This window comes from Macaca nemestrina, chromosome 2 (genome assembly GCF_043159975.1).
Source record: "Macaca nemestrina isolate mMacNem1 chromosome 2, mMacNem.hap1, whole genome shotgun sequence".
Classification (NCBI taxonomy): Eukaryota; Metazoa; Chordata; class Mammalia; order Primates; family Cercopithecidae; genus Macaca; species Macaca nemestrina.
Window position 1 is genome coordinate 157,058,371 of NC_092126.1, and position 25,310 is coordinate 157,083,680.

Here is a 25,310-nt window from a genome sequence, read left to right on the forward strand (position 1 = left end):
AAGGCCAGTGTTTGGACACCAACCAGGGAGAGCATGTCCCAAACCCACTTTGTCATCTGCCCTCCTCAATCCCTGCATTCCTTATTTTAGAACCCCCAACACCCAAGTCAGAGACTTCAAAGTCACCTGGCCTCTTCTGTCGCTCAGTCGGTTTCAGTCTTGCCAATCAGCCCCACTAACCCACCTTGGGCTTGAGCTGTGCGGGGCCCTACACACTGGTGATGCTCCCTGGCATTGAGTCCTGTCTCCCTGGCACCACCTCACAGCCGGAGCAACGTCACTCAGAGACAGTGCCAGCTCAGCCTGCCGCACCTCAGTCCTGCCGCCTCTGCAGCCACACTGCCTGACTGCCTTGCCTGCCTTTGCTCTCCTCCACCCCCTGCTGCCCTCACACCTGGGATCCACTCTGCTGGGTCTCCGGCCTGCCCTGCCCTTGTCTGGTCAGCTTCCTCCCTGGGCACAGGCAGCACTCGCTGCAGGAAGCTGGCCTGCTCTCCCTCCGTGCCATCCCTAGAAAGGCCTGCTCCCCTTCCTTCTCATCCCTGCTTCCGCAGCAGCCTGCTGTTGCTGCTGCAATGTAATTAGGGGTTCCCAGGCCATCTCCCCTGCCAGTCCAGGGACTCCCCAAGGGGAGCAGCCCATCTTCCTCAGCTCCACTTCGCTGGTGTCCAGCAGAGGGCTGGACGCAGAGTAGGCAGCAGTGACTGTTTGCCAGTGAGTCAACGACTGAAAACAAAGGCATCTGCTTTATTTGTTTTCAGACAGTAGCGCATACTTTGTTTCCTAAACACATGGCAGCCCCAGGCTCAGGGGCATATGCAGGGGCCCAGCAGGAAACGGCAGGGCACAGTGGCTGTGGCCTAGGGCTCTGTGGACTGTGGTCCCATGATTGGTCCCTTCTTCAGGGCTCCAAGTCACTGCCAGGACAGGGAATGATGTCTGCTCCTCAGCCCTACAAAGAGAACAGGTCAGAGTTGAGTCAGGGCCCACTCCGCCCATGCCCACCAGCTCTGTGCAGAGTGCCCTGTGACAGCAAGTACGTCCCAGGGAGCAGCTATGAGTTGGTCTCCCTCCTCACCTGGAGACCTAACAGTGAATCTCTTCACCTCTGTACCCTGGAGCCCAGCACAGTCCCCCGCAGCAGGGGACAGGCCCTCACTGCACGCGACAGTGACACCAGCACACGCTCCCCTCTCCTCTACTCTCCCAGGGCTGGCTCAGAAGGCAGGTCCCCTGCCCCCATCCCCTCAACCTGCTGCGGTGTTTCTGACAAGCACCTTGGGTATAGAAGAGTCTAACCCAACTCTGCTCTGCCTCGTCAAGGCCTCCCCTCTGTTCTCTGATTTTTTGCAGCTCAGTGGGAGCCTGCTGGGATGCTGGGGTCCACACAGTCAGGGTCCTGTTGTGGAGAGCCTGAGGTCCCTGTCCTCATCTGAGACGGCCAGCACATTCATACATAGGCAGGCGCCAGGCTCTGGGCCTAGGCATCACCAACCTGCCCTAGGAGCCCCAGAGCAGATGCTAGATCCTGGAGAGAGAAGCAGTGCTGTCCCACCCCAAGGCCCTTGACCATGTGGGCCTCTGTCCCCTGCCACTCGGCCCCTTGCAGAAGCAAATCTCTCTTAGGGACCCTTCACCCCCAGCTCTCTGGCTCTGCCAGCAGCCCTCTGAGGTGGAGGCTGGCAAAGGGTGGTGAGAGTTTCTCCAGCACTTGCCACATCTCATACACAGGGCACCAACCAAGTGTCTGGGTGCTGGGGCTCCGAGGGAGTCAGGTTGAATATGCTGTCCCCAAATGCACACACTGCCAAGGCAGCACAGCACCTCTGGCGCTGCCATCACTGTCTCCGGTTTCTTTGCTAGTCATGTCAGGGGTAGGGGACGGGAGGGAGACAGGCCTGGCAGTGTCCCAGAGCCTCTCTCAGGGTTTGTGATCTGTCTTCCTTGGTAATCACATTTTTGCTTAGGTGCAAGAAATATATATTGGTGAGGTGTGTTTGTTAAAGAAATACTCTTGGGGGTGGTGGGTAGGGGCTGAAAATTACCACGGAGGTGAGGCTAGATGGAGAGAGGATGGAGTCGAGGGCTGGTCACTGAGGGGTGGGCCCTGCCAGGAAGCCAAGAGGCTGCAGCAGATCCCTGGGTAAAGAGTTAGGTGTGTGATGAACAGAGACTCGGAGCTGCCCTTGATTGGGTGTGGGGAGGATCTGGAGGCTTCATCTTGCTGGTGAGTAGGGAGCTAAGTGTCTGGTCGGTGCGAAGGGCCCTGGTCTGGCCCAGCCTACACAGCACCCCAGCACCTCCTGCCCACGTGGAAGCAGAGTGAGCAGCCTTCCACACTCTGAGATGGAGCAGGAGGCTGCCTGTCCTACCCAGGGCTTCCCTTTCTCAGAAGGCTGACAGAGGCCTCGCATCCACTCGTCCTGTGTGGAGCTACCTCTGGGCTGTGCTCTGGCCATGAAGGGACAGTCGGTGCTGGTCGGGGCTGTGACCAGCCCAGGGTGGAACAATCAGCCTTGGCAGATGGGTGTGAGCAGGGCATGACCCGAGGAAGCTCTCACAGGCCCGGGGCTGCAGGACCCCGCTCAGGTCAGTGGGAGAGATTTCCCCTCAGACATAGCTGGAGAGCACAGAGCATCTGGCCTTAGCCTTTTCCACCCCAAATACCTAAAGCAGCCTGTCTCCTACTCAGGCCAAAGAGGCTTTTCTGTGGGAAAGGAGACCTCATTCTATTGCTTCTCCCATACATTTTCACAAACAGGCTGTACTCCTCAGGGAACCCAAACTAGGTGTCCTGAGAGTGAATGATGCTCCCCAAGGTGGGAGCTGTCCTGTTGGGGTGGGGCAAGGGTGAGTTGTGGCTGGGAACAGCCTGACTGCACCAGAGAACCCTACGGGACCTGGGAAGGGGGAGGACTTATCTAGGATAGACAGCAGCAGTTGGGGGTGGGGGAGGAAGACAGTAGGAGCTGGCTGGGAGCACATCGCAGGCATCCAGGACAACCGAGGCCCACTGGAGTGGGAGGTGACCAGAGAGCACAAGAGGCCTGGGACCACTCACCAGGAAGGCCAAGTCAGCACACCCCTCTAGACCAGCTCAGGGGGGGGTGGCTGTGAGCAGCTTCTGATGGCCGTACCTGCTCCCACTCCTCTTCCAGACGGCCTGTCCTTGCTAGGACCCCCAGTCTGCACTCGGGCCTCTGCCACACTCCCACCCCTAAGTGCTAAGAGCTAAGAAGTCCCTGGCACCCACAAGGGCCCCGGCCCTTCAAGGTGGGGCCTGACTTTACCCAGCCTGCTCCCACCCAGCCTAACAGGGCAAACGCCACAGGGATCATCTCCCCAGCGCCAGATGTCCAAGGCGCTCCTGGAAGCAGCCAGGAGAGTGTGCAGGTGACTGAGGAAAGTGAAGACTCAAGAATCCCTCCCTTTGCAAATGCAGATACCTCCAGGTGGAGCATCTGACTCTAACAGGAAAAGGTAGGCAGAGATCTCCAATGCTAGACAGCGGTACCTCCCCTACCTCCCAAGCCCCCTGGAAACCTGGGAGGCAGGCAAGGCCTTACCTTGTGGGCGGCGCTCACGCAGCGCTGGTATGCCTTGACCAGGTCTGAGCACAGCAGCACCTCATGCGGGCGATCTCGGTAGCAGTGGAGGATCTGGGCCTGCAGCCCTGAGCAGACGGGCTCCACCCTGCGGGGCCTGCAGAAGACATGAGCAGGCAGGCCTGGGGCTCAGGTGCCAGCAGGCAGGGGAGAGAATTCACATTCACTCTACCTACCTGCCAGGCGCTAGGCTAAGCCCCTGACACCCACCAGCATCCTTTTAACCCTCAGAGAGAAGCACTGTGCTTTCCCATTCTAGAAATGAAAGGACGGTCGCAGGGGTCAAGCCCTGTGGTCAATGGCTTAGGCTCACAATATAGCAGACATTGAAATGTGCTGTGGTCTGGGGCTCCACACCGGGCTCCTTCATTGGGGCCTGAACACCTCCAGGAGGCAGGAAAGCCCAGTGAGCTTACCCCCACTGGAGGGCCCCCATGAGGACGGTGCAGCTCACCTCCAGGACAGCTTTTCCCGCTGCACCCAGGATAGCCATCCCTCTATGCCTGGGACAGCCCGCCCCACTGTGCCCAGCATAGCTGTCAGCTGCTTTCCTGTGCCTGTGGTTTACCCATGACTATAACCATGTGACTTACTTTTCTCCTGATTTAAAACTAATATGTGTGCAACAAGGAAAATGAACTCTACAGAAATGTCTGAAGAAATGAAAAATGTTCTTTTTACTTCTTAGAGGTAACCACGATAATACTTTGGGGGTAATTGACTATTCTTTTCTTTCTTTTTCAAAGTAGTTTTAGAACCCACAAAAGTGAATAAGTTCACTTTCTAAAATTGTGGGGAGAAAAGAGCAAACATAGATGACACTAAATTCAGTCACTGGCCCAGCCTCCTGAGCATAGTTTTGGATCAGTTGGTCTCCTTCCAGACTCCTCTCTCTCTCTAACACACACACACACACACACACACACACACATACTCACACACTGACACACAGCAGCACATTTGTGCACTCCCTGCCGGCCAGGCGCTGTCCTCTGGTTGCTGCACGTGCTCAGTGCTGCTCCTCACAGCTCTGGTAGCAGACACTATCGTTCATCATGCTGTTCACACAAATCAGGAAACTGAGGCTCAGAGAAATAAGGCCACACAGCTGGACAGTGGAGGAGCGGGGCATATTTATTTACATGCCTTTGGATGTACTGTTGCTGCTAATTTGTTTTCTTAAGTGGGTTTTAGGCCAGGACCCTTCCCAGCTGTAGATGGACCTACTGTAGCACTTGACAGCCTTTCCAAATTGAATACCACTCATGGCTAAGGGCACCAAAAAGAGCTGTAAAAATGTAGAAAGCCATTCCTTAAGTTTCTTAGCAATAGAAAGGATCACTGTCACACATGCCACAGCTCTGCTCCAGGCACGTGGAGAGAGAGACATGTAGGTCAGTTGCTCTCCTACCAGGGTCTCCAGAGTCATTATCATCTAACAATATCTCGAACACAGTTCCTCAGCTAGAAACCACCAGCATCAGTATGATTGACAGCTTGGGAACAGGACCCTGTATTTAGCTGTCTCACTCCAGAAGTCTGCGGGTGGACACTTCTGTACACTGCTGACTTAGCAGTGATGCCACCCAGGCCTGGCCTTCCCTTCTCGTCCATGTCATCCTCAGGCCACTGAATGCAGTGCAGTCCTCTCTGCAGTAGAGATCAAAGGTAGCAGGGAGGAGCAGGTCTCTCTGCTGTCTCATCTGACTAGGCGGGACAATGCTCCCCTCAAACCCCACTCCAGGTTTCTCCTCCACTCACTGTCTAGGACCAGGTCACATACCCATGTCTAACCCATCGCTAACATGAGCAGTGTGTGTCCCATGTTCAGCTAAGGCCAGCAAGACTCATCCCCAGGGCACCAGCAAAATGAACAGTCCCTACATTAAAGACGGGGAGGGATGAGTGTGGGGTGGGGTGCAGCTGCCTGTGGCTGCCATGCCACACCACTGCCGAGGTAAAGGATGTGAAAGGAGAGCACGCCTTCCCCTTCCTGCCGGGGCAGGCCATGGTGGCCTAGCCCTGGCCTGGGTCCTTGAATTCCACCCCATCCTAGCCATTGAGGTCACAATTCTGGCTCATGTCTACATTGTATGCACCAATTCTTAAAGGGTCCTCTTATTTCCTGAAGAGGACTGGGCGGGGGCTGGGGGGAGGTCTTTTATCTGCACTGACCTCTCGTTCTTACATATGCAGGGCAGATGAGCCCCTGGCGTGCAGTCCTCTGCCCAGCTCTGGAGACCCACTTTGCTGGCCTGCGTCAGCTGCCGCACAGGCAGCTGGGGCAAGAATACAGCTGGGGTGTCTGGGGCAGCCCCTGATTCCTCCCCAGGTGCTTAAGCATGGCTCCACATCTGTATTTAAGAACTGTGACATGGGTGTGTCTAGTTGTGGGCTTTTTAGGCTGCTTCTTTCTTGGGGGACAGCTGGCCTCATGGCATTTTGTCTCAGGCAGGCGTTCCCAGGGACTGCACACACGACTTTGGTTCTGACTGTTGGGACACCTGTTTTAAGAGCGCTTTTAAGTCACAGGTCAGATCTTGGCTCTCTGCCTTCATCGCAGAGGCCTCCCCTCCTATTCTGCTCCCTGGCTCTCCATCCTTGGAAGGCTGTGCTCTCCCTTCCCCAGGCAGGGTTAAATCTGCAGGGCAGTGGGTGCCTTCAGTGGCACTGCCAGTCTCCCTGGGCTCTCTCCTGTCACCTGTACTGCTGTCCCCTCCTACCAGTCTCTTGCCATGTCTTCTGCTCCTCCTGACGGTGCTGGCCCTCTAGAGTCTGAGACCCCAGAGCATGACTTCCATCATAGCCTCTGCTGCACTACCCTGAAGCAGGACCCCACCCTGCCCTCATGGGGCCCTGGTGAGCCTGGTTCCTGGCTGCACCGTGGAGGCCAGCAGGCACTGAGGGGCCCTGTGTGTCATGGTGAGTGGCTCAGGGGAAGCCCCAGGTTTGGTAAGGGCAGAGCTGTCCTAAGCTGTAACTCTGTGAGGCTTACTGATCTATGTGAAAAGAGGTGTCAGGGACAGGACAGGCGGAGGCTAAGTGGCCCCAGCCTGAGTCGTGCGGCTGAGCCTCATGGAGCTGGAGCGCTGACCTGCCAAGCCCTGCCCTCTACAGAGGCACAACAGAGACGCTGACACTTCCTTTGCAGAATGGCAACGCACAGGAAGACACAGCCACATTTGCCCCTCTCCCCATGGTCAACCTGGCTGTGTCCCCTCCTCACTGGCTTTTCTGACTTTGGTTTCAGGTCCCAGGACAAGGGCCTCTGTGTTTTGAGGGCAAACCTCTCAGTGGGCTCCCAGTTCAGGAGAAACTGGGCCATGGTGAAATCTATCCCCTCCATGCCAGTATTGCCCGTGGGACCATGGCAGCCTCTCTGCTGGGACTTATGAGAACAATATGAGGAGACAGAATGGGAGGCAAATGTCAACTGGAAGAAATTTCACCCATTTGTCCATAAAAAGGCTCTGAATGGGGTAAGAGAGGGAGAGAACAGCTCTGGAAATAAAAAGCTTTCTCTGAAGCAGGCAGGGCTAGGCCTTGGGTGAAGCCATTCACAAAAGTAGGTGCACTCTATCCACCCTGAACCCCTCCCAGCCCTGGCACACCACGACCCTGTTTACAATGCATACAAAACAGCTCCCATGTTCAAAAACATCATCTTGCAAACAGCTACTCTTCATATGCACAGATAAAGGTATCCAAAGTGTGCCACGAACTTACCAGGGATAGAAATAAGTCCTGTACCCCTGTGTGAGGACATTTCCTTGGAGAATGAAGATCTAATGGTCCATGTGGCTTCAAAGGGGTTCATGCCATTTGCATTGGTGTATGGGGTGTCTGTTTGCACAGGCATCATAGGCAATGCCCAGGAAGTTGGCTCGCCTCACTGGCTCTTATGTTCCTCATCGGTACAATGGGAACAGTAACACCGCTTGCCCCAGAGATGAACAGAAGTGTGTGCTGTGAAGTGCAGTTCTCACAGCAACCTAGCCTCAGTGTGAGAAACTGAGGTGGGGCCAGGGCCCGGAGTGGGGTGCGCTTGCAGAAAGGATGGGTTACTGGAGGCACTTGGCAGAGAAGAGCTGAGGATATGCTGGGGTGGTGGAACTGCAGATGTAGGGCTTGGAGGGTGGAACCTTACCTTAAAGGGTCCCTCCCTCTACAGCATAAGCTCTGATATCATTCAAGACCTAGTTCAGACCTCGCCCAGCCTCAGTAGTGCCTCCTCCTCAGGCATGTTAAGGCATTAGCGTGTCTGCATAATCACGGTGTCCCTTTAACAAGGAGCTGGCAGATGCCTGAGGCTGGGACTCTTGGTCTAGTGGAAAGAACACAGGTTCTGGGATCAGACAAACCTGGGGCAAGGCGCTGGCTTTGTCACTTCCCACTGTGTGGTCGGTGCATCAGGTACAGAGGAGGACCCTGCCCCACAGAGCTGTTGACAGGATGGCAGGAGAATGGCAGGTGATGCCCAAGACGGCCCAGTCAGAATGTGCTCAGTACCACAGTGTGGCCCTGAAGGAATCATCGGCGTTCAGTAAATAGGACTACAGAAGACCCCACACACAGCCTCCTGATGGCCCTGAGAGTGTGATGACCATGGACAGGGCACATGGGTCCTGGTCCCTGGCAAGCAGGCCACATAGGTCTGCCTGACCCCCAGAGCTCCCACCCTGTCTGCTGAGACCACAGACACAGCAGAGTGTAGAGGCCCCACGTGGTTCCTTTCCAACCCCTGTGCCTGAGCAGGCCTCTCCCACTGACCTCCTCTCCTGGACCTTCTCCATTCCCCGCACTCCACCCAAAACACATTCATCTCTCAAAATATGGAAAAGTTTTTCCAATCGAAACCCCCTTTTGCCTCCATCTCCATCCCAGGCCACAGCAGCTTCTCCTTGCTCAGAGAGGTGCTGCCTGGGGCTCCCCCTGCCCCACTCCCCTGGGCCCCATGCCGAGCCTCACTGCTCGGCTGACAACACCCGCCTGGCCCTCACTGCCTCTCTGGTCCCTCACTCTGGTTCTCTTCTGCTGGACCCTGGGCCTCCGCCTGTGTGTAAGCTCCACCTGTGGCCCTGCCCTTGTCCTCTCAGCACACCAGCATGGTGCCCAGCTCAAGACCTGCTGTCTCCTGCCTGCCATGCAGCCCAGCAGGTGGCCACAGGCCCACTGGGACCAGGCATGGCTAGCCCTCACCCCAGCATCTCCTTCTGAATTTCAGTTGGGTAGGCAGCACCAACACCCAGCTGGTCCAGCTGCATACCCGGAGCATCCAACTTCTCCAGCCCCCATGCCCACAGAACGCCCCCAAGTCTAGCCTACAGGAGAGCCCTAGCCCATGCCCTTGTCTTCACTGTCATTAAATAGCCTCTCAATGGTCCTCTCTACTTCCAGCCAACAGTGATGCTTTTAGAACATAACGCAGGCCACAGATTTCTAAAACACCAAGGCAGTTCAAAAACTCATTTCTTGGGTAATTACAACTCACCACACAATGTGCTAAGCATTATCTCATTTAATCCCAAGCAGACCCACATAAGGTAGAAACTCTGTTTTTCCTTAAAACAAAACAACACAACACAAAACAAAAACAAACCCAGTGTCTCCAAGTAACTTGCTTAAGATCGTCATTTGAAAAGCAGGGCCAGATCTCAGGCCTAGTTAGACTATACCCAGACCTGACGGCCTGCTAGGTCTCCCATGGACCTCAGGCTACCTCAAGCACCCTGACACTGTGACCTGTCACCCTGCCATTGTCGGAGAGCTGGTATAACTCTGCCGCCAGCCTGAGTGCCCTAAGAAGGTGGTCTGTGTCCCCAGCCCACCCCCAGTTGGATGAGGGAACTGACCTCACATGTCTGGTGGCTGACTGGCCCCCGGTCTCATTCCCATTTCTCCTCAGGCAGAATGCACTACACTTGGTGAAGAACCCATAATTAGCTAGAGACCCAGGAGATCCTCCCTCCCTCTTCCTTCTCTCTGGTCTGGGTCCACTATCATAAGTCTCTGTGCAACCTTCCCTTCCATCCATAACCTCTGTACCCTTCCCTTTCCACTCATGACACGCCTCTGAGCAACCTCCCTTCCAATCCATGCAAAGCTTCTATGCAACTTTTCCTTCTATCTATGGAAAGCTTCTATGAAGTCTTCCCTTAGTTACATGACAACATTCTGTACAGTATTCATTTTTTTTGGTATTAGTCTGTTTTCACACTCCTATAAATAACTGCCTGAGACTGGGTAATTGATAAAGAAAAGAGGTAATTGACTTACAGTTTTGCATTGCTGGTGAGGCCTCAGGAAACTTAAAATCACAGTGGGGGGGAAGCAGGCATATCTTACATGGTGGCACGTGAGACAGAAAGCCAAAGGGGGGAAGAGCCCCTTACAAAATCATCAGGTCTCGTAAGAACTCACCATCGTGAGAACAGCCTGGGGAAAACCAGCCCCATGATCCAATTACCTTCCTTCCTCGACACGTGGGGATTACAATTCAAGATGAGATTTGGGTGGGGAAACAGAGCCAAACCATATCAATTTCATCCATGACAAGCTTCTGTGCGACCTTCGCTTCCCATCTATGACATATGCAACCTTCAATCCATAACAACAATCCATGCAACCTTTCCTTCCCATCAACAACAATGCTTTCTGCATCATTCCCTTCCTAACAATGGTATGGCTCTGTGCAGCTGCCCCATCCCACCCATGACAAGCTTCTGAACACCCTCTCCTTCACATCATAGCCATTCCTCTGTGTAGCCTTTCTTTCCCATCCATGAAAATCCTGTGCAGACCAGATGCAATGGCTCATGCCTGTAATCCCAGCACTTTGGGAGGCCGAAGCAGGCAGATCACTTGAGGTCAGGAGTTTGAGACCCACCTGGCCAACACGGTGAAACCTCATCTCTACAAAAAATACACAAATTAGCCAGGCATGGTGGTGAGAGCCTGTAATCCCACTTACTTGGGAGGCTGAGGCAGGAGAATCACTTGCACCCAGGAGGCAGATGTTGCAGTGAGCAGAGAACATGCCACTGCACTCCAGCCTGAGAGACAGAGCGAGACTTTGTCTCAAAAGAAAAAAAGTCTCTCTGTAGCATTCCCTTCTATCTGACAACTTTCATTGCAGTCTTCCGTTCCCTTCATAGACATTCTAGTGCGCAGCCTTCCCGCCAATCCACAATAAGCCTCTCTGCAGACCTTCCTTCTTGTAGGACAAGCCCCTGTAAACTACACTTCCTTCTATGGGAGGCCGCTGTGCAGCCTTTATCTCTGTCTCTGACTACCCTGCATACAACTTTTTCTTCCATGCACAGAAAGCCTCTCTGAAGCCTTCCTTTCCCTCATAGACAAAACTTGGTGCAGAGCTCACTTCCATCCATGACAGTCCTCTGCGCAGCCTTCTTTTCCCATCATCTGTGCAGGAATGAGAATTCTGTGTGGAGACTTCCCACACAGCCATGGCAAGCCTCTGTGCAGTCTTCCTTCCCATTCATAACACAACAAGCCACTGTGCAGCCCTCCCTTCCTCCCTAACAAATGTCTCTGAAGATTTCCCTTCCTTCTATGACAAGACATCTGTGCAGCGTTCACTTCCATCCATGACAAGGTTTTGTGCCTTTTCTTCTCATCAGAAAAGCTTCTGTGCATCCTTCCTTCCCATCTATGGCAAGGCTCTGCATTCTTCCCTTCTCATCATAAACATTCCTCTGTGCAGCTTTCCTTCCATCCATGAGAATTCTGTATGCAGCTTTCCCTTCATATCCAAGACAATCTACACGCTTCCCTTCTATCCAAGCAAGCCTCTGTGCAGCCTTTCCTTCCCATTAGTGATAAGGCTCTGTGCAGCCTTCCCTTCTGTCCACAGCAGGAGTCTGTGCAGCCTTCCCTTCCGTCCACAGCAGACCTCTGTGCAACCTCCTTTCCATCCACAGTAGGAGTCCGCACAGCCTTCCCTTCCGTCCACGGCAGGTGTCCGCGCAGCCTTCCCTTCCGCCCACGGCAGGAGTCCGCGCAGCCTTCCCTTCCGCCCACGGCAGGAGTCCGCGCAGCCTTCCCTTCCGTCCACGGCAGGAGTCCGCGCAGCCTTCCCTTCCGTCCACGGCAGGTGTCCGCGCAGCCTTCCCTTCCGTCCACGGCAGGTGTCCGCGCAGCCTTCCCTTCCGTCCACGGCAGGAGTCCGCGCAGCCTTCCCTTCCGTCCACGGCAGGTGTCCGCGCAGCCTTCCCTTCCGTCCACGGCAGGTGTCCGCGCAGCCTTCCCTTCCGTCCACGGCAGGAGTCCGCGCAGCCTTCCCTTCCGTCCACGGCAGGTGTCCGCGCAGCCTTCCCTTCCGTCCACGGCAGGTGTCCGTGCAGCCTTCCCTTCCGTCCATGGCAGGCGCCTGTGTAGCTGTCCATGACTGCACAAACCTCCTGGGTCCAGGGCCGCCACTGGGTTATGAAGTGTTGCCTGTTTGTGCCTAGATAGGAACTGCAGACTGTTGGGCAGGGTCAGGTTGTCCCTTCTGTTCTCCTTGGCTCAGAGTCAGCAGCACAGCCTGCTGGTTCAAAGCACACAACTGGCTGTATCTGAGACTCTGCCAAGCAGGGGCATTGAAGGGAAGGAAACACTGGACCAGGCAGTGCTACAAGGCAGGAGCTGTGCCACCGCTGTCTATTAATGCACTGACTTCACACAGCAGGACTCTCAGGTAAGGCAGAGACACCCCTGTATTTCTCAGGTCTCCCCTCCCGGCGTGGGTAGCATGGGTTTGGCCCGCATGAGCCAGCCTGGGCTAGTACAAACCCATTCATGGGCCCATTCATGGGGTGAAACCGTGATCCTCCAGGGAGAACATAAAACTGGGCTTCCAAACTCCATGGCCCACTGTTCAAAAGGAAACAGATCCAAACACCAAATAAGTTCCTCAATTCGAAGCCAGGTACTATTTTTAGCTTTCTTGTAGCACAAACCTGTATGTTCCACTTTTGGATTAAGTTAGTTTGGAGAGGGTGCTGGTCACAAATTGTTATCAGAAGAAGACGACCTGGTCAGGTTGAGGGGTCCAGGGACTCCTGAGAACTAGGCATGTGCAAAGGTTAGTGGGTTTGATGATCCCCTCAAATTCATGTCCTTCCTGGAGCCTTGGAACATGGCCTTATTGGGAAACAAGGTTGTTACAGATGTGATTAGTTAAGACAAGGGCATATGGGGTAGGGTAGGCCCCTAATCCAGTATGAATCCCATTCATATTCTCATATGAAGAAGAGACAAGACACAGAGACCACCACACAGGGAGGAGGCACTAGGGGGACTGAGCCTGACAGTAGAGCGATATGTGTGCCCGCCAGTATGTGTGTCCCAGAATGCCAAGGATGCCAGCACCACCAGAAGCCTAGGAGGGGCCGAGACAGATTCTGCCTCCAGCCTCAGGGTGAGCCTGGACCACCAACACCTTGATTGTGGACCTCTGTCCTCTGGAACTATGAAAGGATGTTTCTGGGCTGAAAGGCCTGACATGTGGTGCTTTGTTTTGGCAGCCCTGGGAAACCCATGTCATCAGGCATGCCACAAAGGGGTTGGACCCGTTCCCCAGAAGTAGAGTGGGGAGCAGGGATGGGCAGGAATGACCGGGGGACCAATGTATCACTGATCCCTTTCTGAGAGCAGCGTGCACTTTCCACGGCATGGTGGCTGGGCCCAGGCGCACATCAGCAATAGCTGCTACATTCCAATGGCCACCACATGCCAGGCTCCATGCCAGGGTCTGCACATGGTGTCCCCAAACTCCATCCTCCCCTGTAAGGTGTTATCTTATTTAGAGATGAACTGACTCACCTTAACCCACATAACAGAAAAGGGGAGGAGCCGTAGCTTATGAGCAGGTTCCTAAAGCTGCTTCCAGGTGCTGCCCAGGAAGTCTTCCGCAGTGGGAGAGATCTGGGGTGAGGATCAGGCTGTGGGAGGGGAGCTGATGGTCAACAGCACAGGCAGAAAATTCAGCCTCATTTGAGAGTGGATCTAGATGTCTGTGGTCCTGGGAACTTCTGCCTGTCAGCGCCTCCTGTGTTCTAGGTTCACAACAACCCTGTGAGCTGGGCCTTCCTGTCCCGTTCTGCAGACGGGGTTGGTGAGTCACAGGCAGCTCACGTGACTGGCCCACAGTCACAGAGCAGTGGGAGGGGCCGGGATAGAAAGAGCGGAGTGTGCTCAGCTCCATAGCTCTTGCTCTGTGCATTGCCACATGAGCTCCACTCTGCCCTGAGAAAATTCCGAGACATTCTGAAAGAGACAACCAAGGGTACTCAGAAAAACCAAAGACAGTCGCTCCGAACCATGTTAGGCAGGGCTCTGCATGGAGCAGAAGCTTGCCAACTCCCAGTGGGCAGCCAGGAAGCTCCCAGCCCAGGAGCCACAGGGAGGAAAGTGAGAGAGGAAGACACGAACTCATGGCAGCCTGCCACATCAACACAGAGGTGGGAAGAAAAGCAAATGGAAGTGAATGGAAGTGTTCTGCCATGAGACCGGCCTGGCAGGAGCATGGGTGGCACCTTCTCATCTTGGGCGCACACATTGTAGGCAGCCAAGTCGCTCCCATCCCTGTGGACACTCCAGCTCCCAGGTGGACAAGAAGAGGGATTCAGGGCCAGACCCCAGACCCTGTTCTCTCTCCCTCATCGATTCTCCTGCAGAGCGCGCCCAGCGCCTGCTCACACGTGCGGCCCCAAATCCTCTGTGTGCTCTCTTCACTTTATTTAATAAATGGAATCTCATCAACTTATCCTTCTCCTATTATCACTGCTGACATCAATCTGATAATATTGGCCTGGTGTGGAACTGGGCTATTATATGTCCTCCTGATACTTAATTTCAGAGAAACATCAGCAGGGGGGTGAATATATGGAACAGGCTTTTTATTACAGGCAGCGGTAAGGAGATTCCGAGTGAATTAGACATTCATCTTCGTCAGGTCCAATCTAGCTGTTCAGGAGGGGTTTCTATTTTAACCCGTGGCTAGGGCTGAGGCGCTGATGAGACCAGCTGGTTACTAAGGACTTGGTTAACTGACTGCTATCGACAATGTGCCACTCAGCCCGGGTAAGTGGGACCCAGAGGTCCTGCCATCGATCAACACGCCATGCAGGATCGCTATCAACTGCGGGATGCCGGGCTCCAGCTGCCCCAACCCTCAGGCGGGAGAGGGGCCTGTTTGAGAGCCCAGGCCTGCGAGACAGCCTGGGGGTGCGTTGCTCCCAAGAGGGCCTGAGACACAAACGAGCCCCTGGCTGCTGCTTAGTGAGGCAGAGGCTGCCTGTGACAGTATTGTCCAGGACTATCCCTTCTCTCACACACACATGCGTGTGCACACACGGAAAGAAGAAAGGGCCATTCCTCTTTGTTCCTTTGTTGGAAAAAAATAAAAGAGTGCACACTTTCCGTAAGAGGGGATGCACCCCCATTCACTAGATGTCAGAGGCAGCCAGGTGGGGTGCTTTCTGGGCTTTGTCTAGGTGGAAGGAAAGTGCAGGGCCACGGTGGCCTTTGGTGCTGGGGGATGACGACTCCCAGCCCGCCTGTGACTGAAGAGCTTTCTGGCACTGTTTCTGCCAATGAGACTCACCGTGGCAGCCCCTTGCAGCCATGGCCTCTGGACACAGGGGAGTCCGTAGGCTCCCAACCCTGCTCTGTGTGGGGTTGCAGGAGGCTCTTGAGCACAATCCTATGACATGACCTCCCCCAGCACTGGGTCCTCAACAAACCAGGGAGTTGTCACCCAAATGGCACTGGGTGGGTCCCTAGCACTCTAGACTGTGGGCGGCCGCCTGTTTCCCACCCCCTGTCGTCTTAGAGTCACCTCTCTCCTGGAAACTTTCGCTCACCTTCTGGCTAATTCACTTCCCCCCTCAAGTCTCCCCTTGAGTCTACCCCTTTAGTCTCCCCATGTCTCCCGCCTCGAGTCTCCCTGAGTCTTCCCACTCAAGTGTCCCCACTCGAGTCTACCTGCTCAAGTCTCCCCTTGAGTCTCCTTGCTTGAGTCTCCCCCGAGTCTCCCCGCTTGAGTCTCCCCCGAGTCTCCCTACTTGAGTTTCCCCCCGAGTCTCCCCACTTGAGTCTCCCCCATCAAGTCTCCTGCACACTGAGTCTCCCCCATCAAGTCTCCCCAACATCGAGTCTCCCACATTAAGTCTCCCCCACACCGAGTCTCCCCCTTCCGAGTCTCTTTCTTCAAGTCTCCCCGCTCCCAAGTTTCCCCTGAGTCTCCCACCTAGAGTCTCCCTGTTCCCGACTTCCCCCCTCCCAAGTCTCCCTATTTGAGTCTCCCCAAACCAAGTCTCCCTGCTCGAGTCTGCTCCTCCAGCCTGGCTCCTTGCTGACATCAACTAGAGGGATCTTTCTGACTCATGATGGGGTGGGTGCTCTGGCCCAAAGCTCCCCAGAGGATGGCGCCCCCGCAAGGCCTGCCCTTCCAGCTCTGTGCTTTGGCCTCAGCAATCCTGAAGGTCAGAGCTCCCAGAACCCAAGGCCTGGCCAGCTCCACTCAAGCACATAGCCAGTTCATGGTGAGCCAAAGTCCTCCTCACAAGAGCTGCCCGTGCCTGCTCTGCTGTCCTGAGCCTCCCTCCTGACTGTCCTCTTCTCCCCAGCCTTTTCCACAAACTCCATCGTACCAGCCTAAAACGCCCCCATAAAGACCTATGCTAAATGAATATCCTTCCTTCCTTCAACGGACAACTACTTACTAAGTGCCCATCCCATGGTGACAAGACTCACAAAAACTGAAACCTCTGCCCTGCCCTCAGGGACCCCTCTCACCCACCCACAGCCACAAGGCCTAGAGACAAGGCCAGCTCCACAGCGAGGCATTCTGGCCCCTCTAGGCCCCAGTCCTGAGGAGAAGGTAAGTCTCCATCCTGCCTGATTGTCATCAACTGTCCCCACGTCTGGGGCCCCAGATTTCAGGAACACTCTCGACTCCGCCTCCAATCTGCCCCCATGTCTGTCTGCTAACTGCAACTTCCCCTGAAGGTCACCTGCCCCTCTTCCCACTGTCACACAGGTGCTGTGCATCTGTGTAGTCCTATGTGGACAGGCCGCCAGCCCGCCTCTCTGTCCCCTCTCATTGGGAGGAAGTGTTACTGACCCAAAGTCACTTCTGCTCTGTGGTCTCCCTGGCCTGCTCACCTGAGAGGGTCCCGTGTCATGGACCATCTGAGCACACTGCACCCAGTCATGTGGGGCACGCTGTCTCCCCACTAGACACAAGTGCCTGGAAGCCAGGAACCACAGCGTATTACCTCTGCTCTAAGGTCCTCACAGAATACTAAGCAGGAAGCAGATATTCTATAAATAAATTGAGGTAGGCAGAGCATCAATAATTAAGAGTCACTGGGGCTCCACCTTCTTCCAGCTTCTAGGGGCAGAGGCCGGATCTGACTGACACACTGGATATGGACGTATGCAGTCTGACCTGGGGCCTTTGTAACCTGGTGGGCCGAGCCCTGGACCATGCACCCAGCCCCTGGCTGAACAGGCATTTGTCTGGGCCATGCCATGTCCTGCATTCTCACCTTCTCCTCGCTTCTGCTCCTGAACACAGCTCAGCGCCTACTGCCAGGTGTGTGAAAATTCTGAGTGAAAATTCTGTAACCTACCTCCTTCACCCATCCTCACTGTGGATCCAACTTATCAATTCTTCCTTTCATGCACTGTTTGGCATTATATCTAAGAGTCATCATCAAACCCAAGGACATCTATTTTCTCCTATGTTATCTTCTGGGAATTTCACAGTTTTGCGTTTTACATTTCGGTCTATGGTCCATTCTGAATTAGTTTTCGTGAAGTTCACAGTTTTTTAAGCTGCCATAGTGTTTTATCAGCTGACAGCTCACTCATAACCTAAAAGGAAAAAAAGATTCCTATAGGGCCTCCCAGAAGACCTGGGCCCCCATCTATGACCCCTTCCCCTCCCTCTACTGTCTTCCCCGAGCACATTCAGAAACTGGAGCTGCACAGAACACTGTGGTAAACCCTAAGTATTGCAAAGAAGAGCTCTCAGACACTGGGCCTCCTTCATTATGACAGCCCTACCTCACCACCCCATCATGGACACCAGAGGAGGCCAAAGAGGTCCTCCAGGACTCACCTCTCGCCATACCTCACATGTCACCCAGAAAAAAAGGGGGACTGTAGACCATGTGTTTTCAGGATAGAAAGCACCCAGAAAATGTGCCTCAACTTCTACTGCCACACCTTGGCTTTGAACCAGAACTGACTTCCCTTAGAACAACCACAGGGTCAGCTACCTGCTACTGGGGTCTGGTGAGACACCTGATACAACCTGAGCCCAGGCGAGGAGGCAAAACAAGGCAGAGGGAAAGTGGACACATCTCACAGCCATGCAGAGGTGAAGGCATGCTCTGTTCCCATTTCCTAACTCCCATCAACCTGAAGTCACCAAAGGACTTCGAGTTGTTTTAAAAAAAAACCAAAGAATGGAAGCCCTGTCCTTCAATTGTCCTTTTCCCTCCCAGCAGAAGTCACAGGGAGTGGGGTGGTAGTGGGGGTGTCACCAGGAGGTGGTGGCAGTGGCCTGCTTGCAGCTGAGGCAGCCAGTGAGGTCTGGGAGGGGATCTGGCAGGTGAAAAGGCAGCCAGCATGGTTGAGAGTACTGGTTACATTGAGACAAAAGTTCACTGATTGAGCAAATATATACCCTGTTCAAGAAAAGAGCCAAGTCTCATGCTCTATGAGAAGGGAGATTTACACATGGAAAAGGAGAGAGAGAGAGCCTTACAAAGAGCCTCCGCGTATTAGAACTGGAAGTTATCACTATGGACTTGTGAAATACTACCCCCCCACCACGCACAGATGGAAGTCCTCATGCATGCACTGTGGATATACATGCACACACATCTACATACACATGCACTTTGTGTGCACGCACCCGTGTTTCCCAGCTCTTCCCACTGAGAGCACCTAGAAGCAATGACACCTCCGTAGCAGGGAACACACCCGGAGCTCAGACCCCAGAGCGTGGTTTCTAGCAGCATCCTCCAACAGAAGGAATGTGGCTCCTGGGAGCAACGGCTGACTCCAGGGCTGGGGCAGAGAAAGGACAAGATGAGCCTGGAACACCTTGAGCTAGAAAGTAAAGAATGAAGAGACATACCAAAGGAAGGAGAGTCAGTTTGAAGGGCAAAATCTATGGCATTTTGAATATTAAAATAAATTAAACTATAGATTATAGCCCAATGAATAAATGTGAGTCCTTGAATCCTTACTAATAACCAAATAAATGAATAGTTACATAACTAAAGAGAGAAGGGGAAACTCCTCCTTTAATATAATATCAATTCATAAATGTAGAAGAAATGATGGAAATAGATCATCACAATGTTCTCAATGGAAGCTAAGGCTGATGGGTGGAAGTTAGATGAGGATCAGGATACTGGCATAATACTGGAGTATCTCCCCCACAAAATACTAACCAAACACAAACGGGAAATAAGGCCTTCACAGCAGGGAGACCGTGGAGATACCAATGTGACCAGGTCTAGGTCAACATCACTAGTGGTAGGACAGGTGGCCATTTGAGCCTCCTGAAGGGATGCACCTCGACGAACATAGCACCAGTTTTGGGGTCTTCCTGCCAAGAATGCATGGCTTCAGTCTGGTTATGAGGAAACACCAGGTGGGCCCAGGCTGGGGCTCTCCCTAAGGATGAAAGCCCCGCACTTTCTTCAAGGCTGTCAGGGTGGAGAGAGACATGAAAGACTAAGGAACTGTTCCATATGAAGGAGCTGATGATGCGTGACAGATCCCTGGACCAGAAAGGAAAAGATGACAACGTTAGGGTAGCAGGCGAAGTGTGGTCTGTGGGCTGACAGTCCTGTTGAGTCAGTGCTGATTTCCTCATCGGCAGCAGTGTGAGGTGACCAAGGAGGAGGTATTCTTGGGAGGCCCATGGTGGATGGAAGTATTTAGGGGTAAGGAGTGATCATGTCAGAAAAAGACAATGTTTTCATGTAGAAAGAAAAGGTGATGAAGCAAATTCTGCAACATGTAAAAAATCAGGGAATCTTGGTTAAGGAGATGCAGAAATCCTTTGCGGTATTTGTTCCTACAATCTTTCTATGGGTTTGAAATTATTTCAAAATAGACCAACAATGACAGCAATTTGAAAGGACTGGATGTACTCAAAAGGATGCACTTATCCCAAAAAAAGAGTCTATCTAGATTTTCTTTTCCTGGCTGGGAGTGGGGTTGGGAAAGTTTGACAAAGTACTTCTAAATTCAACCTCAAAAAAGAAAATGCAAAAAGATCATCAAGGCAGAAGAGCTTGCTCAGCCAGATATTTAATATTTTAAATAACCGTAGCTTCCTAATATGCCTTAAACATGTTTAAAACATGCAGAAGTGGCCTGGAAAAGAATCTAGAAATAGACTCAAATGTGTAAGAAGGAATTTAACATAAGATTAGGTGAAATTTTATATCAGTGCTAATGGGACAAAGGATACTTTGTTTGGAAAAAATAAAATGAAAGCAGATCTTTACTTTGTTCGCTTCTTACTCCTAAGTAAATCCTAGGGAGGTTATTTGGAACAACAATTTAATGACAGAAAATAAAATCATACAAGTACTTGTCCTAATAATATGAGTGCATACGATTATAGACCTTCACTGGGGTGGAGAGGTCTTTGTAACATAATGTAAATTACAAATAGAAAAATGAGCAACAAAAATAAATTTGGTTCCTATCTCCACATCAACTTCCAAAAAGCAAAAGTTAAACAAAAGATTAACTAGAAAACAGTCACAAGAAAAATGATAAAAGATTAATAACGCCATTACACACAGACCTGTTAAAAATGAATAACAAGGAGAAAAATGGGAAAGGCTGTAAGTAAGCAACTCATAAAAAAAGAAAAACAAAGGGCCAATAATATAGGTAAGGGTTTTTACCCTCACTTAATACTTGAAGAAATGAGGAGTTTTAAAAGTGAGGGTATTTTTCTCCTTTGATAGCAGTAAAGATGCTTTGAAAAAATACTGCTGAAAATCCTGTGCTTCTTGGGAAGTCCTGGGAAAATGGAACATTCTCTAGCATTTTTGGACTGAAAATTGGCACATTTCTCTTCTGAAGGGTTAGCAGGTCAAATGTAAGCATTTAAACCTGTATGCATATGGTTTTTTTGGTGTGTGTATCCTTTGACCCAGAAACTCCCTCTAGAATAAATATATAAGCACACAAACACAAATAAGGCTGTCTGTCACAGTGCCGATTATATTGATAAAATATAGAAAACCACACAAGGATTCATCAGTAAGTGATTGGTTACATAAAATCCAGTGTAACCATATATGAGAATAATAGGATAATTAAAAATGAAGATCTAAATCTACATTTACTGATATACAAATATTGTGCACAGCATGTGGATGAGGGAAAATAGCACACACTGAGCCGTGTGTTGAACACAAACTCATGGTCTCATTTATGTGCAGCTGTGTGGCTGTGCTCCGTGAACATGGAGTGATGTCACCAAACCGAAGCAGGGAGAGATTCTGGATTTTTTAAAACTTTGTATTTTTCTGTATTGTTTGATTTCATTTTATAATATTCATGTATCATTTTTATAAATCAGAAGATGAAACTTCTTCCTTTTGAAAAACCTGGAAGATATGTATATACTCTGAATATTTTGCATCCCTCCTCATTTTAAGATGCTACAGTAAATAGCATATCAGAGAATGTGTGGACACTAAATGTATATACTGTAGATTTCTAGAACTATGCACAGTCCCAGGAGAGATTTAAAAGGTCCATTTTTACAGTGATGATATATATGTACATGCACATCATCTAATAATCACAGAAGATGAGGCCTGAGGGACAAGAAATGCAGAGTGAAGGAATGCCTGTATATCGTAGGAACTCAATGAATATTTGTTGACTGAGAAGGGGAGAATAAACGATGTCCTTATCTCTGAGATTCAAAAATAGAAGTCCCAATCAATTTGCTCAGATGGAGTGAGTGGAATATGTGTAAATTCTGGTGTATTTGTTAAAGAATCAGTCATTTTATTTTGGCGTCCCATCTTGTTCCTTGTCTGCTGAGGTATGTGAGAGATAAAATTCCTGTTTTCTACACTGTCACAAGTCACAGTTGTCAAAGCCAGTGGCTGCATGGCAGACGCCATCTAAAGGCATTCTTCTTTGCTCCTGGTGTACTGTGTTCCCCCACGTCCTCCTGTGCACACACAGGCACACACACAAACACACACAGGCTAAAAGACACAGCCTGAAACAGTAGGCTGAAATGTGCATGAAATCAGAGAGAAACAACATTTCCTGCACTTGGGTTTAAAAATAACCAACTGTACAGGGATAGGATGAGAAAGTTGTGGCTTTACAGACTTAATTCACTACTTCTAGAGTTATCTTCCTAAAACACACATCTGACCATGTCATTTCAAAGCTCAGACACTTCTGATGGCTTCCCAAGGCATCAAAATAAAGTCCAAACCCCTGGCACTCAAAACCCTACTGTTTGATCCTGTCCCAGCTGTGTTCCTTTGCCACAGCCTGGAGTGGTGGATTCTGGAGGCAGGCTGGCTTGAACTGGAACCTTACTCTCCTGCTCACTAGCTCCGTGACTTGGGCAAGTCTGTTGACTTCACTGACTCCCAATTTAATTATCTATAAAAACAGAGTCATAAATGAGATAACCTACACAAAGTGCTTCAAGGTTTGCCTGAACCACAGGAAGAGTCTGATAAATACAAGTGCCCTTCCACCTCTCTTTCTGTCCACAGAAGAATTAAAAAGAGTACCAAATAGCAAATGGAGCCAGGCTCTGGCCAACCGAAAATGAAGGACAAGCCCAACATGCAGGGAGCTTGGGGCGAAGATCACTGCCGGTGGTAGGAACAGCTTCTTGGCAGTGGTAGCCTCCTGGGCCCTGGTGGCCTGTAGGCAGAGACCCCTGCATGGGGACCTGTGGGAGCCACACAGCCCCCTCAGTCCTGCGGGAGCCTACAGGGCCAGCTTTCCTGCTATGAATTGCTGTGATTACCCAGGGCATGGCCCCAGGATAAAGCATGTTCTCTTGAGTAAGCACAGGAATGTCTTATAGTTACTGGGACTTTCTCTGTTATGAGAGGCATTTCATTTTAAAACCTTATTGGCATCAGTCTTTTAATGTGGCTGATGGCATAAAAAAATTGAAATTTGGAAGAGTCTAAACTGGATGCTGGATGTTAACAGAGTCGACAGCAATAATAAATAAGAACAGCTACCATTTATCGAATCCTGATTACATGCCAGGCACTCTGCTTACTGCGTCACGTACACACTCCACAGCATCTAAACACCCAGCTCATTGCCTTGTTCTCGTATCACCATCTTACAGCTGAGAAGACAGACGAAGATAGGCTCTGTAATTAGCCCTGTGGCACAGAATGAGCACACAGTGGGTCTGGAACTGGAACTCAGGCTGTTGTTCCCTCCAGCTGGCGCTCTGGCTATGGTGCCTGTGTGGCCACCTTGTTAAGCATCCTCCCACTCCCCTCTCCTTGCCCCCAGGCCAACAGTCACAAGCTAATGGAGCCTTGCCAATTTCCCTGATGGAAATGGATTCTGTCCTAGCCTGGACTTTCACAAATCAGAGAATGAGTACGGTGACCTGGATAAGAAGAGCTGTTTCTCAGGATTCCTGGGGTTGTGACTCGCTGCTGGCTGTCTGCGCAGCAAGATAATTTGTAGCTTGTCCTCCGCGCATAGCCTGGGAATCCCCCGTTTTCTTAGTCATGTGGCTTGGAGAAAAGGCATCCCTCAGGATTCTCAGGATCCTCACTTTGGGATCCTCACCTGGGCCTGGGCACTAGCAGTTATTGAAATCCCACTCCCCCGGGAGTAACCAAAAGAGCTCTGTAATACTATCTCCCCCCACACCCTCCAGCCCTCTAAAGCTCACATGCCTCTATTCTGCTCAGATTCTTACCAATACATGCCTGCTGTTGTCAGCCTGAGGATACAAAACCTACAGAGCCACCCAGCATCCTCTGGGACAGGCTCTGATGAGGGACCACTGACTCACAGAGCAAACCCATGCAGACAGGAAAGCCCGTGAACAGGCAGTGAGCATCTGTGAGGCATGGGATTTAATCTTCATAAAACCTCTGTAACAAAATACACTTATTTTACAAATGAAGACCCTCAGGTTTAAGCAGATAGAATGACTTGGCCCAGGTCACCCATCAGACTCCAAAACCCATGGACAGGCCAAGACCGGCACCGTCTGGCATCATCTTCCCCTAGCCTTCTCCGAGACAAGCCACACAGGCACCAGTCCTGAGAGACGTACCAGGCTCAGATCCTAACACTCACTCCCCATCTCTCATCCAAATCTCTGTCTACATTTCACCACCCAGGCTGCTTCTTCCTGGTCCCTCAGAATCTTAGTCTCTCCAACTCAGCATGGAAGTGAAGCTCAATGCCAGCGTAGATGCTGCTGTACTCCAGCCAATAAAATGAATGGCCGTATGGCGTGGTGGAAATCACAGTGGACCCAAGCCAGAACACTTGGATTTAGGTCCCTACTTGACTACTAACTGGCTTCTGACCTAGGCAAAGGCACTAAATTTCACTTATGGCTTCCTCGTGTTTAAAATGGAGAAAGGAAAGGGTGTTATGCCAGAACAACACTGGTTGCCCAGCTCTCTACCCACATGACCTGGAGCAAATACCTCAGGGACACAAACCACTCCAGTGTAAGGCTGCACGCAAGGTGGTGGGATGCTAAGATGGGAGGCAGTAGGCCAGGGTGAAGGAGGGAAGGGACCAACAGTGCTATCCAACAGAAAGACTGCAAGCCACGTATAGAATTATCAGTTTTCTAGTAGCCACATTAAAAAGTAAAAAGAGGCCAGGTGCAGTGGCTCAGATCGCTTGAGGTCAGGAGTTCGAGACCAGCCTGGCCAACATGGTGAAACTGTCTCTAGTAAAATACAAAAAAAATAGCTGAGCGTGGTGGTGCACACCTGTAAACCCAGCTACTTCGGAGGCTGAGGTAGGAGAATCGCTTGAACCCGGGAGGTGGAGGTTGCAATGAGCTGAGATTGCGCCACTGCACTGCAGCCTAGGAAACAGAGTGAGACTCTGTCTCAAAAAAAAAAAAAAAAAAAAAAAGTAAAAAGAAACAGTTAAAATTAAGTTTAATAATGTATTTGACAAAATATAGAGAAATATTATTTCAACATAAAAAATTATAGGAGAGATTTTACTTTTTTTTTGGTACTAAGTCTTTGAAATCCAATATGCATTTTGCACTTACAGCATGTCTCAATTTGGGCGAGCCACACTTCAATAGCCATATGTGGCCAGTGTTGACAGGACGTGGCAGCCCAGGACTAACATTTCTGAGCCAAGCTCTGGCCTAGTATTCTATGAACATGATCTCATATTATCCTCTCCTCCACTCTGCAAGGGCAGCATCACCATGCCTCTACACAGATGAGGAACCAGAGTCAGCACAGTTGAGCCACTTGTCCCAGGATCTAGACTAGGAAGTCACAGGAGGATGTGAACCTAGGTTCACCTGGTTGAGAGGAAAGGCTGATCTAAGGTTATGAGAATTTCACAGCACAAGCTGGCTTCCCAGATGCAGGCACCTGTTAGGTTTGGGGATGCCCTGTACAATCCATTTTACATAGG

General features: G+C 51.4%; 1 protein-coding gene across 7 annotated transcripts in view; it reads right to left on the reverse strand.

Moving 5' to 3' along the window:
• Positions 1-727: 727 nt before the first annotated feature.
• LOC105470224 (coiled-coil-helix-coiled-coil-helix domain containing 6) overlaps positions 728-25,310 on the reverse strand; it is a 237,539-nt gene continuing 212,956 nt past the window's right edge. For 5 of the 7 annotated variants that reach the window (XM_011721997.2, XM_011722000.2, XM_011721999.3 and 2 more), the window contains 3 exons: positions 18,538-18,734; positions 3,567-3,702; positions 728-952 (listed from right to left, as the gene is read on the reverse strand). In XM_011721997.2, coding sequence (XP_011720299.2) covers positions 3,581-3,702; positions 18,538-18,734 — 319 coding nt within the window. In that variant the 3' untranslated portion in view covers positions 728-952; positions 3,567-3,580. The remainder of the gene's footprint in view (positions 953-3,566; positions 3,703-18,537; positions 18,735-25,310) is intronic. The other 2 variants (XM_011722002.3, XM_011722003.3) reach the window with 1 other exon arrangement.